Source organism: Micromys minutus (genome assembly GCF_963924665.1).
Source record: "Micromys minutus genome assembly, chromosome: 11".
NCBI lineage: Eukaryota > Metazoa > Chordata > Mammalia > Rodentia > Muridae > Micromys > Micromys minutus.
The window spans coordinates 33,498,822-33,512,785 of record NC_137980.1 but is presented as its reverse complement, the minus strand read 5'-3'; the positions used below and the strand labels follow the sequence as shown (position 1 = coordinate 33,512,785).

The 13,964-nt window shown below is 40.8% G+C and overlaps 1 protein-coding gene across 1 annotated transcript in view; it reads left to right on the top strand.

The window, feature by feature from the left end:
• Positions 1-13,964, top strand: part of FRAS1 (Fraser extracellular matrix complex subunit 1) — a gene marked incomplete at its 3' end in the record, with an annotated part of 385,808 nt that overhangs the window by 271,154 nt on the left and 100,690 nt on the right. Inside the window, exons 30-32 of the mRNA XM_080924732.1 lie at positions 2,806-2,959; positions 7,501-7,688; positions 11,298-11,414. Coding sequence (XP_080780858.1) covers positions 2,806-2,959; positions 7,501-7,688; positions 11,298-11,414 — 459 coding nt within the window. The remainder of the gene's footprint in view (positions 1-2,805; positions 2,960-7,500; positions 7,689-11,297; positions 11,415-13,964) is intronic.

Below are 13,964 nucleotides of genomic sequence, written 5' to 3'. Positions count from 1 at the left end.
AACGTTTATTGGGAATAGGGTGAGCTTTTGAACCCTCAAATTCAGACATCTAAATGGGGAAGATACAGTTAGAATATCATTCATGGAAAGGTCTCTTGGTGGGTTTCATGAGCTGATTACTGTGACTTGCTGATATTTGATGAACTCTACAGGGTTGTTACTAAAATCCCTATTCCCTTCCTCATGCTCCTAGAGGTCCTAGAACATATTTAGCTAGCTCAAGATTTGAGCCTTAAATGCCATATCCTGAAGCAAAAGATTCTCATGTCTTCCCTGTGGAAACAGACAGAAAGGCTCTCTCTAAGCACTAAGCTATATCATCTGGGAGGAAAAGAGAACTTTTCTCATTTTCTCCAATATGTCTATTGTTGAATTTTTTTCCTCCATCAAGATGCTAGAACCTCTCAGTTAATATTCCCCTGAAAGCATTGTTTTTTGTAGGTAGTCATTAATATTAAATTTTCAGTGGAAATTTGATGATTAGAACCTTCTATCCTGCAACTTTATTGATGTCAAGAATTATATGTCTTATTCCTAGTAATTGTTTCTTCTGAACACCGAAAAATATAATTGAAAAATAACAGCATTGTATTTTCAGAAGAAACATTCAGAACATTTCAGTCTGTCCTTTGCGGCACTTCTCATAAATTGGCCTTCCTGCATACCTTCTAGACTATTTAAAAAGTGAATATTTTGATATTTGAATAAGGAGGTCTTATTCAGCAAATCTGGTATAGGACCTGAGATACATTTTAAATCCTAATGGGCTTCCAGCTGCTACTTGAACACACTGTTCTGAGCATTGACTTGCAAGATGCACTGTGTCCTAAATGATTGCAGTCTTCCCAGAAGCCATGGACAATTACACTGATAAAGGGTGGTGGAGATAAAGATACAGTGGAGAGCTGTCCAGGGATTGTGTGCTGACGTCACAGTACTTACTGGCTTGGAATATGAAAGCTACATTGCCTGATTAGTCCGATAATGTGGTTACTGGTGCATAATTGATCTCTACAATCAAAGTCAAAGTTGACTAAGCTGCTTCTGTTAGAATGATTTCTAGCAATTAGAAACCCTAGGCCCAAGTGTATCATGTTATCTAAAACTGTCTCAGTGACAGACTTTGTTCTCAGGACTTTGCCACATTATATATAATGCTTTAGGCATTTAGGCATGCCTTTCTTGTTTCTGTAAATAATATGTTATAATTATTTTGGAAGAAGAAAGTTCTTTGGAATTTTGCAACAGAACATTAACCAAGGTAGGAAGGACCCTTTTTCTGTTTCCCTTAGACATTTGGCTCCATTTTGGGGTGTTTGGGTGTGGTGGAAATAGCCATAAATGCTGTCTGGAGGTAAACTATTCATGCCAAGTAACTATCAAACATGGGTACTTCCTGTTCTGAAATGGACCCTCCTAAGAGAGGGTCTTTGCCCTGTGGTTGAGTGGCATATTTGAAAGAAACAGAATTTGGGAAGCTATCTCTTCTAAAATGCCCAGTTTAAAAATGGTGGGTCTCCTGGTTTGAGATGTTTGAGACTAGAGCACAGGCAGCCTCACTAATATTATTCTTGGAAAGCTGTTAGCTGTAGGGCTTAGGAAGAGGGTGCGTAAATCAGGACTGGCAGCGCTTTGCAATGGTGTGGTCCACAACAGCTCCAACAGCTGTCTTCACTGGAGTGCAGGGCAACATCGGCTATTGCTGTTCTTGCCTTCCATTATGAGGCCTGTTAACTCTGCCTCTTTAATGGAATCTTATTCTTCCCTCCCCTTCCAGCCATCCCCTTGCAGGCCTTCCCCTTATTTCCCTGTGCCTTTGCATGGATGTGTAGAATGTTGTCTGTGGCACCCCCTTCATCCAGCGTTAGTCCCTGCTGTTTCTTGGCCCTGGACTCCATCTTTCTGAAACAGGCTGATTATCTCCTCATTCTGTTCAGCTCATTGTTTTCCCTAAACATTTTCATGTCCTGTGTGTCTGTAAGTTAAATGGAGACTTCAACATGGTAGAGGCAGCAACGGCAGCTGCTGCTCCTCCTTCTTTCTTCCTCCTCCTCCTCCTCCTTCATTTTCCTTCTCCTCCTCTTTCTCTTCCTCCTTCCTTTTCTTTCTTCTGCTCTTCTTCTTTTTTTTAATCCCATCTTTTTTTTTTTAGCTGCCTGAGTTTTAATGGTACCAAGCATTTGGACATTTGTCTTCATCTTTGCCTTTGCTTAAGAAGCTCACGCATCTGCCTAGAATCTGTTGCATTACTTTTCTTCTTAGAATGCCATTGTTTTTGTTACTCAGAAATGAAATGATATTTTCTTTGGAAAATCTTTCTGAAACCTCCATTCTTTATTCCTGAGAGCTCCCTCCTCAAGCTTCTTGCAGAGTGTCGTTGTGAAACATTTGTTTCTTCCTGTCTCTCCCACTAGGGTGTATGCTCTGCAATTGGGATGTTTTTAGTTACTTACTCTATACAAGGAGCTGGCATATTATGTGTGCTTAAGGAATCACTCAAATAATATGCAGTGCATGAGGATCAAAAGACAGTCAGAAAGATAAAAGGAAGAAAGAGATGGAGAGGCTTAGTTTCCTGAATGGTAGAAGCCATTTATTGAACATAAATGAAAAGATAGAATATGGATACCTTTAAGTATATACAGATATATTCACATACTCTAAAAGTTCACATATGATCAACAGTGTGAACTGTTATTCCCTGTAAGATGAACTTTAGCAAAATAAGCCCCTATGGCTTGAGTTTTTGAAAAGCCATTTTTCTAAGTATGTATGGACCCAGTGTTGCCTTTTATTTCATTCCAGAATGACAGAGCTCTGCGGCTGGTGACTAACTCGATGGTGTGGGTTCCGGAAGGGGGGATGCTGAAGATCACCAACCGAATCTTGCAGGCTCAAGCTCCAGGTGTCAGAGCCGATGACATCATCTACAAGATTACGCAGGATCACCCTCAGTTTGGTAATGTGTTTCTATGGTGTGATTTCATCTGCATTTAGAGGGTAGGAGTTGGCTTTGCACCATGACATGAAGCAAGGCTATGATTCAGGTTCTCTGAGCTTTCTCATCCTTCATCTACCCCACTGAAGGACAGAGTGATCATGATAGAGTTATCACAGTGCACACCCTTATGAGCACCTTATCAGCACATGGTTATAATATCTAAGACAAGAACCTGTTTTTAAGTTATTTTTGCACATGAAATTAGGGCTCAGCAGCTTCCTGGTAGTTCTCAGGCTGGCAAATATGGATTTCTAAGACCACATTCTCTTATCCTCTCAGACCCATCCACAAACTCCAGATTTTTTATTTTAAAATTTTATTGCATTTATTTATCATGCTCATGGAAGAGTATATGTGTGCCCATGAGAATGCATATGTGCCCATGGATGTCTATCATATGTCAGAGGACAACTTATGGGAGTTAGTTTCTCTCTTTCTGCCATGTGAGTTCAAACCCAGGTTGTCAGACTATCATTCTTAGTAGCAGGCTCTTTCACACACTGAGCCATGTTACCAGCCCTTACTCCTAGTAAGGGTTAAAAGTAACAGAGAAATACTCTTTAATATTCACCATTGTTATTTTCCAAGAAAAACAATACTTGTAATAACCAAAGATATTTCCTGTAGACATCCACTGGAAATGCAACTTCACAAGAGATCTATTGAGGTATTATTGCTCATAAGTGACTCTTCCAAAATAAAGCCTTTAGATTCCAGCAACAAAAGCAGCCTTTGCACTTGCAGAAAGGCGAAGGGAGGGCACCATGTGTCTGTCCCTGTCAGCCACTCTTCTTGAACTTGGCACTCATAATTTTTGGCTAGGCTGACAGCCAGTGAGCCTCATAGATCATGCTATCTGCATGCCAACAGCACTGGGGTGGTAGATATGCGTAAGACTATACCTAGCTTGTTACCATGAGTGCTGGCATTTGAACTTAGGACTTATACTTGTGCAACAAGCCACCCCCCCCCAGCCCTTTACTAATACTTCTGAAGAGAACTGTTCAGATATGTGTGGACTCTTGCTTGCTTTGGGGCCATTTGGTGATTTCTCATTTGGGGGGTTAGGGTTTGTTCTTTCTACTTTTGATATATTGTATTGAGGATACATGCTATCACTGTTTTATTGTGGTTACATTAACTTCAATCACTTGATTAAGTTGATGGCTGTAAAATTTCTCTACTGCATTATTTTCCTCCTTTCTGTAATTAATAAGTGTCCTGTTTTCAGGGTATTTGCACTGCTGAGTTTTAGTAAGGTGACTTCTGAGACCTTTTCATTTCTAAAGCCTCTGATGCTTGTGATATATTAATTTCCCCAACTTTACCTCGAATATTAAAGGCCAGAAACTAAGTTCCCACATTCCATAAAAACAACCCAGTACTTCATTAACTATTAAACAGAACAACACTGAATTAAATGGTTTTTAAGCAGATGAAAGTTTGCCATTTCAGCTTAATAAACACTTTATTGAGACCCATTTCTATCATAACTCTCTTAATTAACTTCTTACAAACCTAACCTTTATTTTTCCCAACTAATAATCATCAAATCATGTTACCCTAAAGAACTACTCAAGAGGGAAAGAGTGATGAAAGCTAGATACCCATAGAGCACAAACCTACTTACATCCCTCTGTCCCAGTGAGGTACAGCTATGGCTGTCACCTCATGGCTTCTAGTTGCAAGGAGTTCCCTCAACACTTTCACTTTTGGTAGTATCAGGATAAAACATGAAATATTAGCTCTTCCCTCTTCATGAGGATAGCACCAGGTCCTCATAACTTCTTCTTGTCTGCTTAGATAAATGTTCCCAAGGCACCCACATTCAATGTATCCAGAGGCAAACTCCCCGCTAGTCAAAGAGCCCAGCCAGATCTGCACTGTACCCATCAGTGGCAGACATTCTGCCTACACGGTGGTCCTTCCTCCCTCTTCTCTTGTCTCCACAGCTGTGCTAGGCAGCTCCCATTGCTTGTCTCTGCCACTGTCTACCTATTTCTCTGAAAATACTATCTCTGTTATCTTAGTTCAGGTCTCCATCACTATGCTAGATTTAACCTCCTTATTAGTTAAACTGCCTAGACATATGTTACCTATTGTCATTTTTAGGAGAATAAATTCTGGCTTCTTTAACAGTATTTTCAAGCCATATAGACTATCTTATTCCAGTGTTCCAAATTTGTGCACACCACTCACCTGCAGAAGCTTGCCCAGTGGCTCTGCCCGGTGGCTCCCTCCTAGTCACTTACAAGACTGATCAGTAGCATTAGCAATGGAAACTGTGTCTGGACTGTCTGTGGTCCTCTGTTCCTAAAGGCCTATTGTAGTAGATGGTACCTAATACCCAAAGACTATTAAGTTGAAATGGTTGGAGTCAGCCAATATCCTATAATAGCTGTGAACCTGTGTCACATAGAGGTAAATTTCTTTCTTTCTTTCTTTTTTTTTTTTTTTAGTTGACAATATGTTTATCTCATTAGGCATTGTTAGGAACATCTGGCTCATGTGTTCTGTCATGAAGCAGAGCAGCTAGGAAAACAGGATGTCTTCTCCCCCGCTCTTTCTGTTTTCATTGTGACAATTTCCTTTCAGAGGTTTTTTGCAAGTATACTACCACTGGTGAGCGGGAGGCCATACCTGTTCACAGTCTTATAAAGTCCGTTTTCACTAGGAGACGTTCGTGGTAGAATTGTTTACTTCAGAGCAGAGGAAGAGTCACCAGCGAGAACTAGAACTAGGCTGTTCTACTCGTGCTCTCTGAAGAAGGATGTTTCATTAGCCTCCAGAATGGCTTGCTCATCTCTGACTTGAATATAGTACAAAGAAATTTTAAAATGGGTATTTACTTTGAGTTAAAAGGCAGGTTTCTCTGTAGTAATGAAAATATCACTACCATAACACATAACTAAATGTGTTATCAGTTATCCAATACACCTAGTGTATTAAGATTTGGGCATCTGCCTATATAGCATTTTAAAAGTAGAAAAATAGTTTGTCTCTCTGGTTCTTTCTCTATGTCTCTGTTTCTCTCTTTCTCTCTCTCCATCTTCCCTCAGCTTCCCTCTTACTCTTGACTATTAAAATGGCAGAGTAGCTAGTTTTGGCTTCACTGTTAGGCACAGAACACAGCCTGTTTTCAGAACTTTGTCCACTTACTTTGTGGTCTTCACTCAAAATCATATTGTTGTGAAATTTTAATTCTTTCTGTAACACTTCCGGGTCTATGGTCTCACCTGAAGATGATAGTAGCTCCAGGTGTGGGATAAGCATTAAAAACCATGGGGGGTGGTGTTTGGATTTAGATTTCCTTGCTTCAGTTCAAATAAAATGTGTCAAATGGTGGGACAGCAGAAAATGCTAAGACATTAATAAGAGAAATACTGACACATGTACAGAAACTGTAAGGTTTGGTAACAGCACTTAGTGGCTAAGAATATGAATTTTCAATTCAAATTCACACTTATCTGCTGGCCTCTAACAGGTCTCTGCAGCTAAAGTCATTTATGTATAAGAGAGATGATGACACCAGTCACATGGAGACATAGAGGTGACAGTGGGAGTCACCATCCTTGTCTCAAACTGCCTCTAGAGTTTGTCCAATAGTCTGAGCATCCCTTAGCCAACATGCTTTAGACCAGAATTTTTTCAGATATGGATTTTTTTTTGTAATTTTGAGTATTTGTAAATAACCAATTAGCAATCTTAGAGATGAGACTGAAATCTAAGCACATACGCACTTAATCATATTATGTATATATTCTAAACATGACTTCCTACAGTATTCTTGATGTTCCCAGTATTTGACTATGATCTGTTAGTGAGATCTATCCACTGTGTGATTTTAATGCTCCTAGAATTTGACTATGACCTGTTGTGTGAGTTTGCTCCAATATGGAATTTTCTGCTCTGGTGTTACGTTAGCACTCAAAAGGGTTGGGATCTAGGGTCCATATAGATTGTAGGCTTATAGACTATGGATGTTCAATCTGTGTTGTTCTTACTTTTCACACAGTAATGGAGCCTTGAGTGTGGGTGAGCTTGGGATTCTGAGAGGGGCAGAGCTGGGTTTGAACTGTCTCACCAGGGACAGCTCTACTGTACGTGCTCTCATGTCTCCACTGGACGGAATCCTCTCAGGAATGGCTTCCACTGAGTTCACTCCGTGTCCTGCTTAAAATCTGACACTGTTGCGTAGAATACGTTTTGAGTTACATAGAAGGTTCCATATGGAAATGTATCCATCCAGTGCCCAGGATCTATTTACAGCATCCCCTACAATTTGAGTCTCATCATGGAATTTCAATAGATGTTAGTCAACAACTCCTTGTCTAAAGGGGAATTCAGCTCTGTTCATTGTGTTCTGTTGGTGGCCTCACTCTCACCTTAGAGAAAGCCATACCTATCTCTTCAGCCTGTAAAGAAGGAATGATGGGAAGGAGTGAGGTTTCCAGCATGCTTTTCCCAGAGCTCTAACAGTGTGGCCTGTGCTTCTCTAGGGGAGGTGGTCCTCCTGATGAATCTGCCTGCAGACAGTCCTGCCAGTCCTGCCGAGGGAGGGCATCACCTGCCTGATGGAAGGATGACGACCCCTATCAGCACCTTCACCCAACAGGACATTGATGAAGGCACTGTGTGGTACAGACACTTGGGAGCCCCAGCTCAGAGTGACTCCTTCCGCTTCCAGGTGCCCTCTACGTCCCAACCACCCTCATTCCCAGACCCTGTGCATGTTCTTCAATTGTCTGTCTAGAAGAGGGGAGCATAATTAATAGCATTAAGTGTTTTTTAAATGTGTTTATTCGGGTGAAGAAAAGAATAGGTACTAGGGATATGTTATTCCCTTTTATTAAAACACGATGATAGACCAGACCACAGGGAGAACTGCAAAAGCTAAATGATAGTGAAGAATAGCATGTTCATCCCGGTGAAGGTGGATATAAATCAAGTCATAACTGAAAAGTAAACACGGTTGCTAAGATACATGGTATAGTTTAACTGTTCTTAAAGGAAACCGAACTAGTGAGCTATTAAGAACCATTGAGGACACAGTAACTTTTGAAGACTTGCATGAAGTATATAAAATTGTATTCAAAAGAAAACTGACAGTACCATTTATTATTGAGTAGGAGAACACAACACTAGGTGGACCAAATGTTTGACTTGGGGGCCTTGCAAAGCCATGGAGAGCCAAAAAGGAGGAATTGGTTTGTTGCAAAACAGGAGGAGTGACAAGCGGGTGACAGGCTGATTATTTGAAAAGAATGACAGCATTAGACACACCTTTAGCAAGAAGGATTTAGAAGGAAAACTTAAACAGAAATGCTAAGAAATAAGGGACTGTGTGTGAGACGCTGTTTAAGCAGAAGAGAATTCTATAAGACATCAGGAAGTAAATATGTGCTCAGCTCACATGAGGTTCCCTTCACATTACAGGGGTTTCTTTCCCCTAAGAATGCACCCAATTTCTAATGCCTGGCATGTGTGTTTTGTTGCCTGACTAATTTATATTGCATAAATCATGTGCTTTTCCAAAGAGAGGGTTGATAGAAATATGGAAACTATTGAATTGGGGTTATGTTCAGCACACTGGATGTCTGAAAGCGAACAAATGCTCAGTGCCCTTTGCTCCAGTTAACTTCTCAATTTCAGCACCTGGGATGGCAGCAGTCCTCAGAGAAAGAGTCAGGATTGAGGCAAAGACCTCAATCCAAAGTGGTCACCTCGGCAAACTAGACCCGCGGATCTGCCTTCCCCTTCACAGGGGTCGAGACTCTGTGTCGTTGCTATGGAGTCTTTCCCTGGAAAGGGATTCTAAGCACCTGCTTAAGATGACAACAGTTTGCCTTGCAGTTTGATTACTAAGTGAAATAAAATAATGGAAAAATAAGCCAGAAGGTCCTGATTTAGGGAAAGGGAAAAAAAGACTTCTTAAGGCAGATCTGAAGGCATGGCTCTATACTCCCAGCCCTTCCTAAGTGCAGAGATCAGGAATTCAAGGGCCTCAGCTACATAGCAAGCTCAAGACCAGCCTGAGATACACAGATACATGAAACCCAGTCTCAAACCAAACAAACATACCCACTTGCTCACTAGATTTATGATATATGACTACTGGACATTATTACTTAGAAAGCGGTTTCCTGTAGAATCTTCACACTTCTTACATAAAACACAACAGACTGCTTTCCTGAAATAGCTTTCAGAGTGTTTGCAATATTCTTTAGAAACATCCTGAAGAATGACAGTATCATTTTAGGCAGATGGGTTTAACAAATTAAACACTTTAACAAATTAACTAAACATCATCCAACCTGTGTTTAGAGGTAGGTCAAAGCGTAGTAACTATTCCTGCTTAAGATGAGTTATGAGGTAGTGAGCTTGACTTTAAAGAAAATCATTTAGATACTCCTCTGGAAGTGTTTGCAGAGGTAGGGGTTTGGGGGACTTTGAACAGGGACAGCTTCTTTCTTCTAAGTGTGAAGTAATTCTGAGACGATATTCTCCTATACATAAAAGTGTTGCCGTCTGTTCTCAAAGTGGCATGACTTTGTAGGCATACCTCATATTTTGATTTGGAATGCATAGACATTTTATGTGTGCTAAAGTAAATGGTTGGTAACATTTTTCATTTATCATCTTCGTGTCTCCTGAAGATTTTAAACCAGAAGGATGTTGTCATGATGTTTTCCTTCCTTTTCCCCCCTTAAAGCAGGAAATGTGATCTAATAAGCTGCATAGATTTAATTCCATTTTAATGCTGATTTGCTGTCATGAGCCATCAATGCAGCCCATCTGTTACTTTGCATGTATGATGGGATTTATGGAAGGCGAGTACCATTTTTAAATAGAGACGACCTAGTGAGAAGGCATGTGCATCCATCGTCACTTTGGGTGTATGAAAATAACTTGTGTATTCAGATCCTGTTGACACAGGCTCAGACGATATGGTTTGGAAAACGCCAACATTATATTTACTGGGAAGCTAGTCTGATTCATTTGCTCGGTTAATATACCCGTGTTTCAAACCTGACCAATGTTTTCTTTGCCTTAACAATAGAATAAAATATCTCCCCCAACTCCTAATTTCCTAAATCTGCCAAGGTCGCCTTGGCCAATGGCAAGAGTATAAACCCAGCTGAACCATTTATTACTCTGACCTTGAGACATTGCTCTATCTTTTTTTTTTCCCAATTTCTTCTGTACAAAGTGGAATCTTAGTATTGTTTTGTGGGGAACAGGAAGATCACCTTTGAAAAGCTAATGAACTGAGTCCACACTAGCTGATCAGGGAAGCATAGCTGTGTTCATTGGTATCACAGCCACATGTGAAACTGGCATCACCTTGAAGACATCCGCTTATCCCGAAACCTCCCTGCAGATACATGACATAATGTAGAGGAAGGCTGAGAAGATGCGTTTGATGTTGGGTGCAGGGTACCTTGCCTTGTCACAAAGAACTCATATAACCACCTGTAGCTACACAGGTCACTACCGTTCATGTGACAAGCCCAAGGAAACAGTAGAGACAAAGAGAGACTTGAGGCTGCGTATCAGAAGCATTGAGAAGGAGCTAGAATAGAGCGTTGGAGAATACCATAGGTGTGGGGGCCTGTTTCTTACAGGATCTCACTACTTAGCGCCATCAGTCTCCAGTTCAACATCTTCCACCTTGGCTTTCCTAGGCCTGGGATTTCAGGCACAGCTAACAACATTTTAAAGCCAAATAAATAATGTTGATTTTTGGGATCACTGCACTAACCGTAAATGTGACTAACGTACAACCATGAGGGGGAGGTGTATGATGAATGGTCCGTGTGTCAGTATCTATGCTGGGTAAAGATGAAAGGAATGGGGCTAAAAATATCATGCTATAGATACATGGTAAACATGGTCTATAGCCAGAAAAATTATCCACTTTCAAGACTGTTTACTACTATAGCAAAATATCATAACATTGGATTACATAAGTAGAATTTTAAGTACATGTGAAATTAGAGGTATCATAGAAAAAGATTAATCTGAAAGGCTTCAATGTGTTACTAACCACTCTAAGTAGTGAAATTCTATATTTTCTTTCCTTATTATATTCTCATGGATTTTAGAAACTGCCTGAAATGGTTATGTAGCTTTTTTAATCATCAGTAAATGATTAGCAATAAAATATAGAGTAGAATAAGAGTTGTAATTTGTTGCTATAGAACGCAAAGGCAGATGGCTTGGTAGGAAGGTTAAGGGTGAATACATTCTGCCTAGTAGAAAGTGAAAGACTTACCATGATTATTTTGTTTCTTAGGTATCTAGTGCCACCAATGCCCAGGACCACCCGGAAAGTCACGTGTTCAACATTGCAATCTTACCTCAGGCGCCCGAGGCACCTAAACTCTCCCTGGGGACATCTCTCCATATGACTGTGAGTTTAATGGGAGGGCTAATGAACAAAGTACTCACTTGAGCAAAAGCAAAGTGAGCCAGTGCCCTGGGGTGGGATGTAGTAAATGCTTTGCCCAAAACCAAGACCCTAGAATCAAAGATGACAGCCCATGGTAAACATTTCTTACTAGCTTGAAAAAAGAACTTACAGTCTCACCCAGAATAAGAGATTATGTAGAACCCATCTTGACCACCCAACCATTGCCCCGTGCTTCCTGCAGCACTCCACACAGCTGAAATGCCTCTCCTGAGTACTGAAAAGAAACTTCCTGGGCTGAAACACCTCTAGGGTGTGATTATTCAGCCAGTCATAGCACCACCTGGCTGCAGGAGCCTTTAAAGCCCTACAAGAAGCTAACTTTGTAGTGCAAGAGCTTCCTGGAGAAGGTGATGTGGATGTGATGAGAAGGGTCGTGGGGTGGAACAGGGGCAGCCCAGGACTTTCAGAGCACATGGAAGACCCTGAGGTGAGAAAGCCAATGATGGCTGAGAAATAGAGCATGGTGTAAGAAATGCCCTGGAGAAATGAGGAAAGTACATTGGGGGTGTGAAGATCATTACACTCAATCCCAGAAGGCCTTGTGTAGAAATGAATGCGACCTAGAGAAAGAGCATGACAGCCCAGACATAAAATCATAAACTAACCTAAAACACTAAGGTCTTCCTTGCAGTCTTCTAATGGCCCAATTGTATGATTTTTGAGCATAAATATTGTCATTGTCAACATCATATGGCCATGGCAATGGCTGGATTGCATGAAGGGCGGAAGCAACGTGGCCTGTAAATCGCAGCTAAGACAAGTAGGAAGTACTAAATACGCCCAGCATAACCCTGTTTCTATGGTAGGTGGAATGCTAGATTGTTCTTCCAGACAGAACCGTGAGCATGCAGACCCCTGTAAATTAATTATTATGGGTCCATGTTTTAGTTAACACCCACATAATTACAGTTTGAGGTACGATATCAGCCTTGAGCCACAACAAAGACAACAGTGATAGTTTTAGAAATTGCGGGGACCGGGAATGACAGAGACATAAAGGGGGAGAGCAGAAGTTTTTAATGAGTAGCTAGTATAGGCATTTCCAGCATAAACTGTAATTTAAAGAAATCATAATTCAGCAGCATTATAAAGTCTATAATTCATCATTCTGACAGAGGAACTTGGATCAGAATTTTCCCTAAACTGTAAAGAAAAATGTGCATACACATTTCTTGCCAAATGCAAGGCACTGTTATTTTGAGTTTAGAAGGGGGGTGGGGAAGAAATGGGTCAGGAGCCATGGTGGTGCTACCATTTGCTTTGCCATGGTCTTCTGAAGAGACTTCATCTTGCTTCAGCTTTAATCTCTGGCTGAACATTTGCAGATTGAGTCTGTCTGTTTGAACCTTGCATTTCTCAAAAGTCAGTTAACTGTAAAATGTGATTTAGCTTACATTACTCAGAACATACAGAGTTGATGTCCCTTTTGACATTAATTAGGGCCGTAACTGTAGGGCATGCTTGTTATATGTGACAAAATACAGCCTCAGTTCAGTAGTTTGAACTCATCCAAACGCTGAAGCTTTGCACATATTTGGTAAATTTTGAAGATGTGGTAAATACAGATGAAATATTTTTATATCGTCTATACAAATATTTCACAGGTGTGTTTGAGAGGAGTCTGCCTTTATTTATTCATTATTTCCTGAGTGCCTGTGACAAGTGCTGAAGAGGACGCTGGAGAGTAGGTGACCTTAAAACACGGTTTCTAGTTCAAGGAGCCAGACAAATAAATAAACAGAGGAATCACATGGTGCTGAAGGCCACAGCAGAGCAAACATCCCTGGGCAAGTAGGAGAGCGTGAAGCACAGGAAAGCCATGGGGGCTTCCTCTCGGAGAGGAGCTGAGTGGTTGAAGACAATCATTTCTAGTTCAGGATTCTTACGGTCTCAGACTTAAGTATGTAGTGGAGTCACCTGGAGAGTTATTAAAATACATTAGCACTCACTCTGAGTTTTCTAATTCATTAAGTCTGGTTGTAGAGTCAAGAATCTGCAATCCTAGCAGCCCCAAGTGGTTCTTCACAGTAGCCAAGAGCTTGGAACAATCTTAGTGTCCATCAATAGATTTAAAACACACACACACACACACACACACACACACAAACCCATGGGGTGATGTGTACGTATGCATATGCATATTGCACAATACAATATGATACAGCCATATAATAAAAAGTAATCCTGTCGTAAGGTGCAACATGGATCAACCTCTAAACATTCAAAGGGAAATAATCTGAGAACAAAGTAGACCAATAAGATCTGACTTCCCTTGTACAGCAATGAAGGTAGTTGGATTCTTGGCAAGGAAAGCAGAGCAGTGGTCTCCAGGGGTGGGAGGAGAATAGAGGAAGGGACAGAGGAGCTGACTGGTGGATATGGAGTCTGGGTTTTGGAAGGTGACAGAGTTCTTTGGCTTTTTTGTAGAGCAGCATGCATTATAGTTAACAGTACTCTACACTTAGCAACAGTTAAGATGATTAAAAAGCT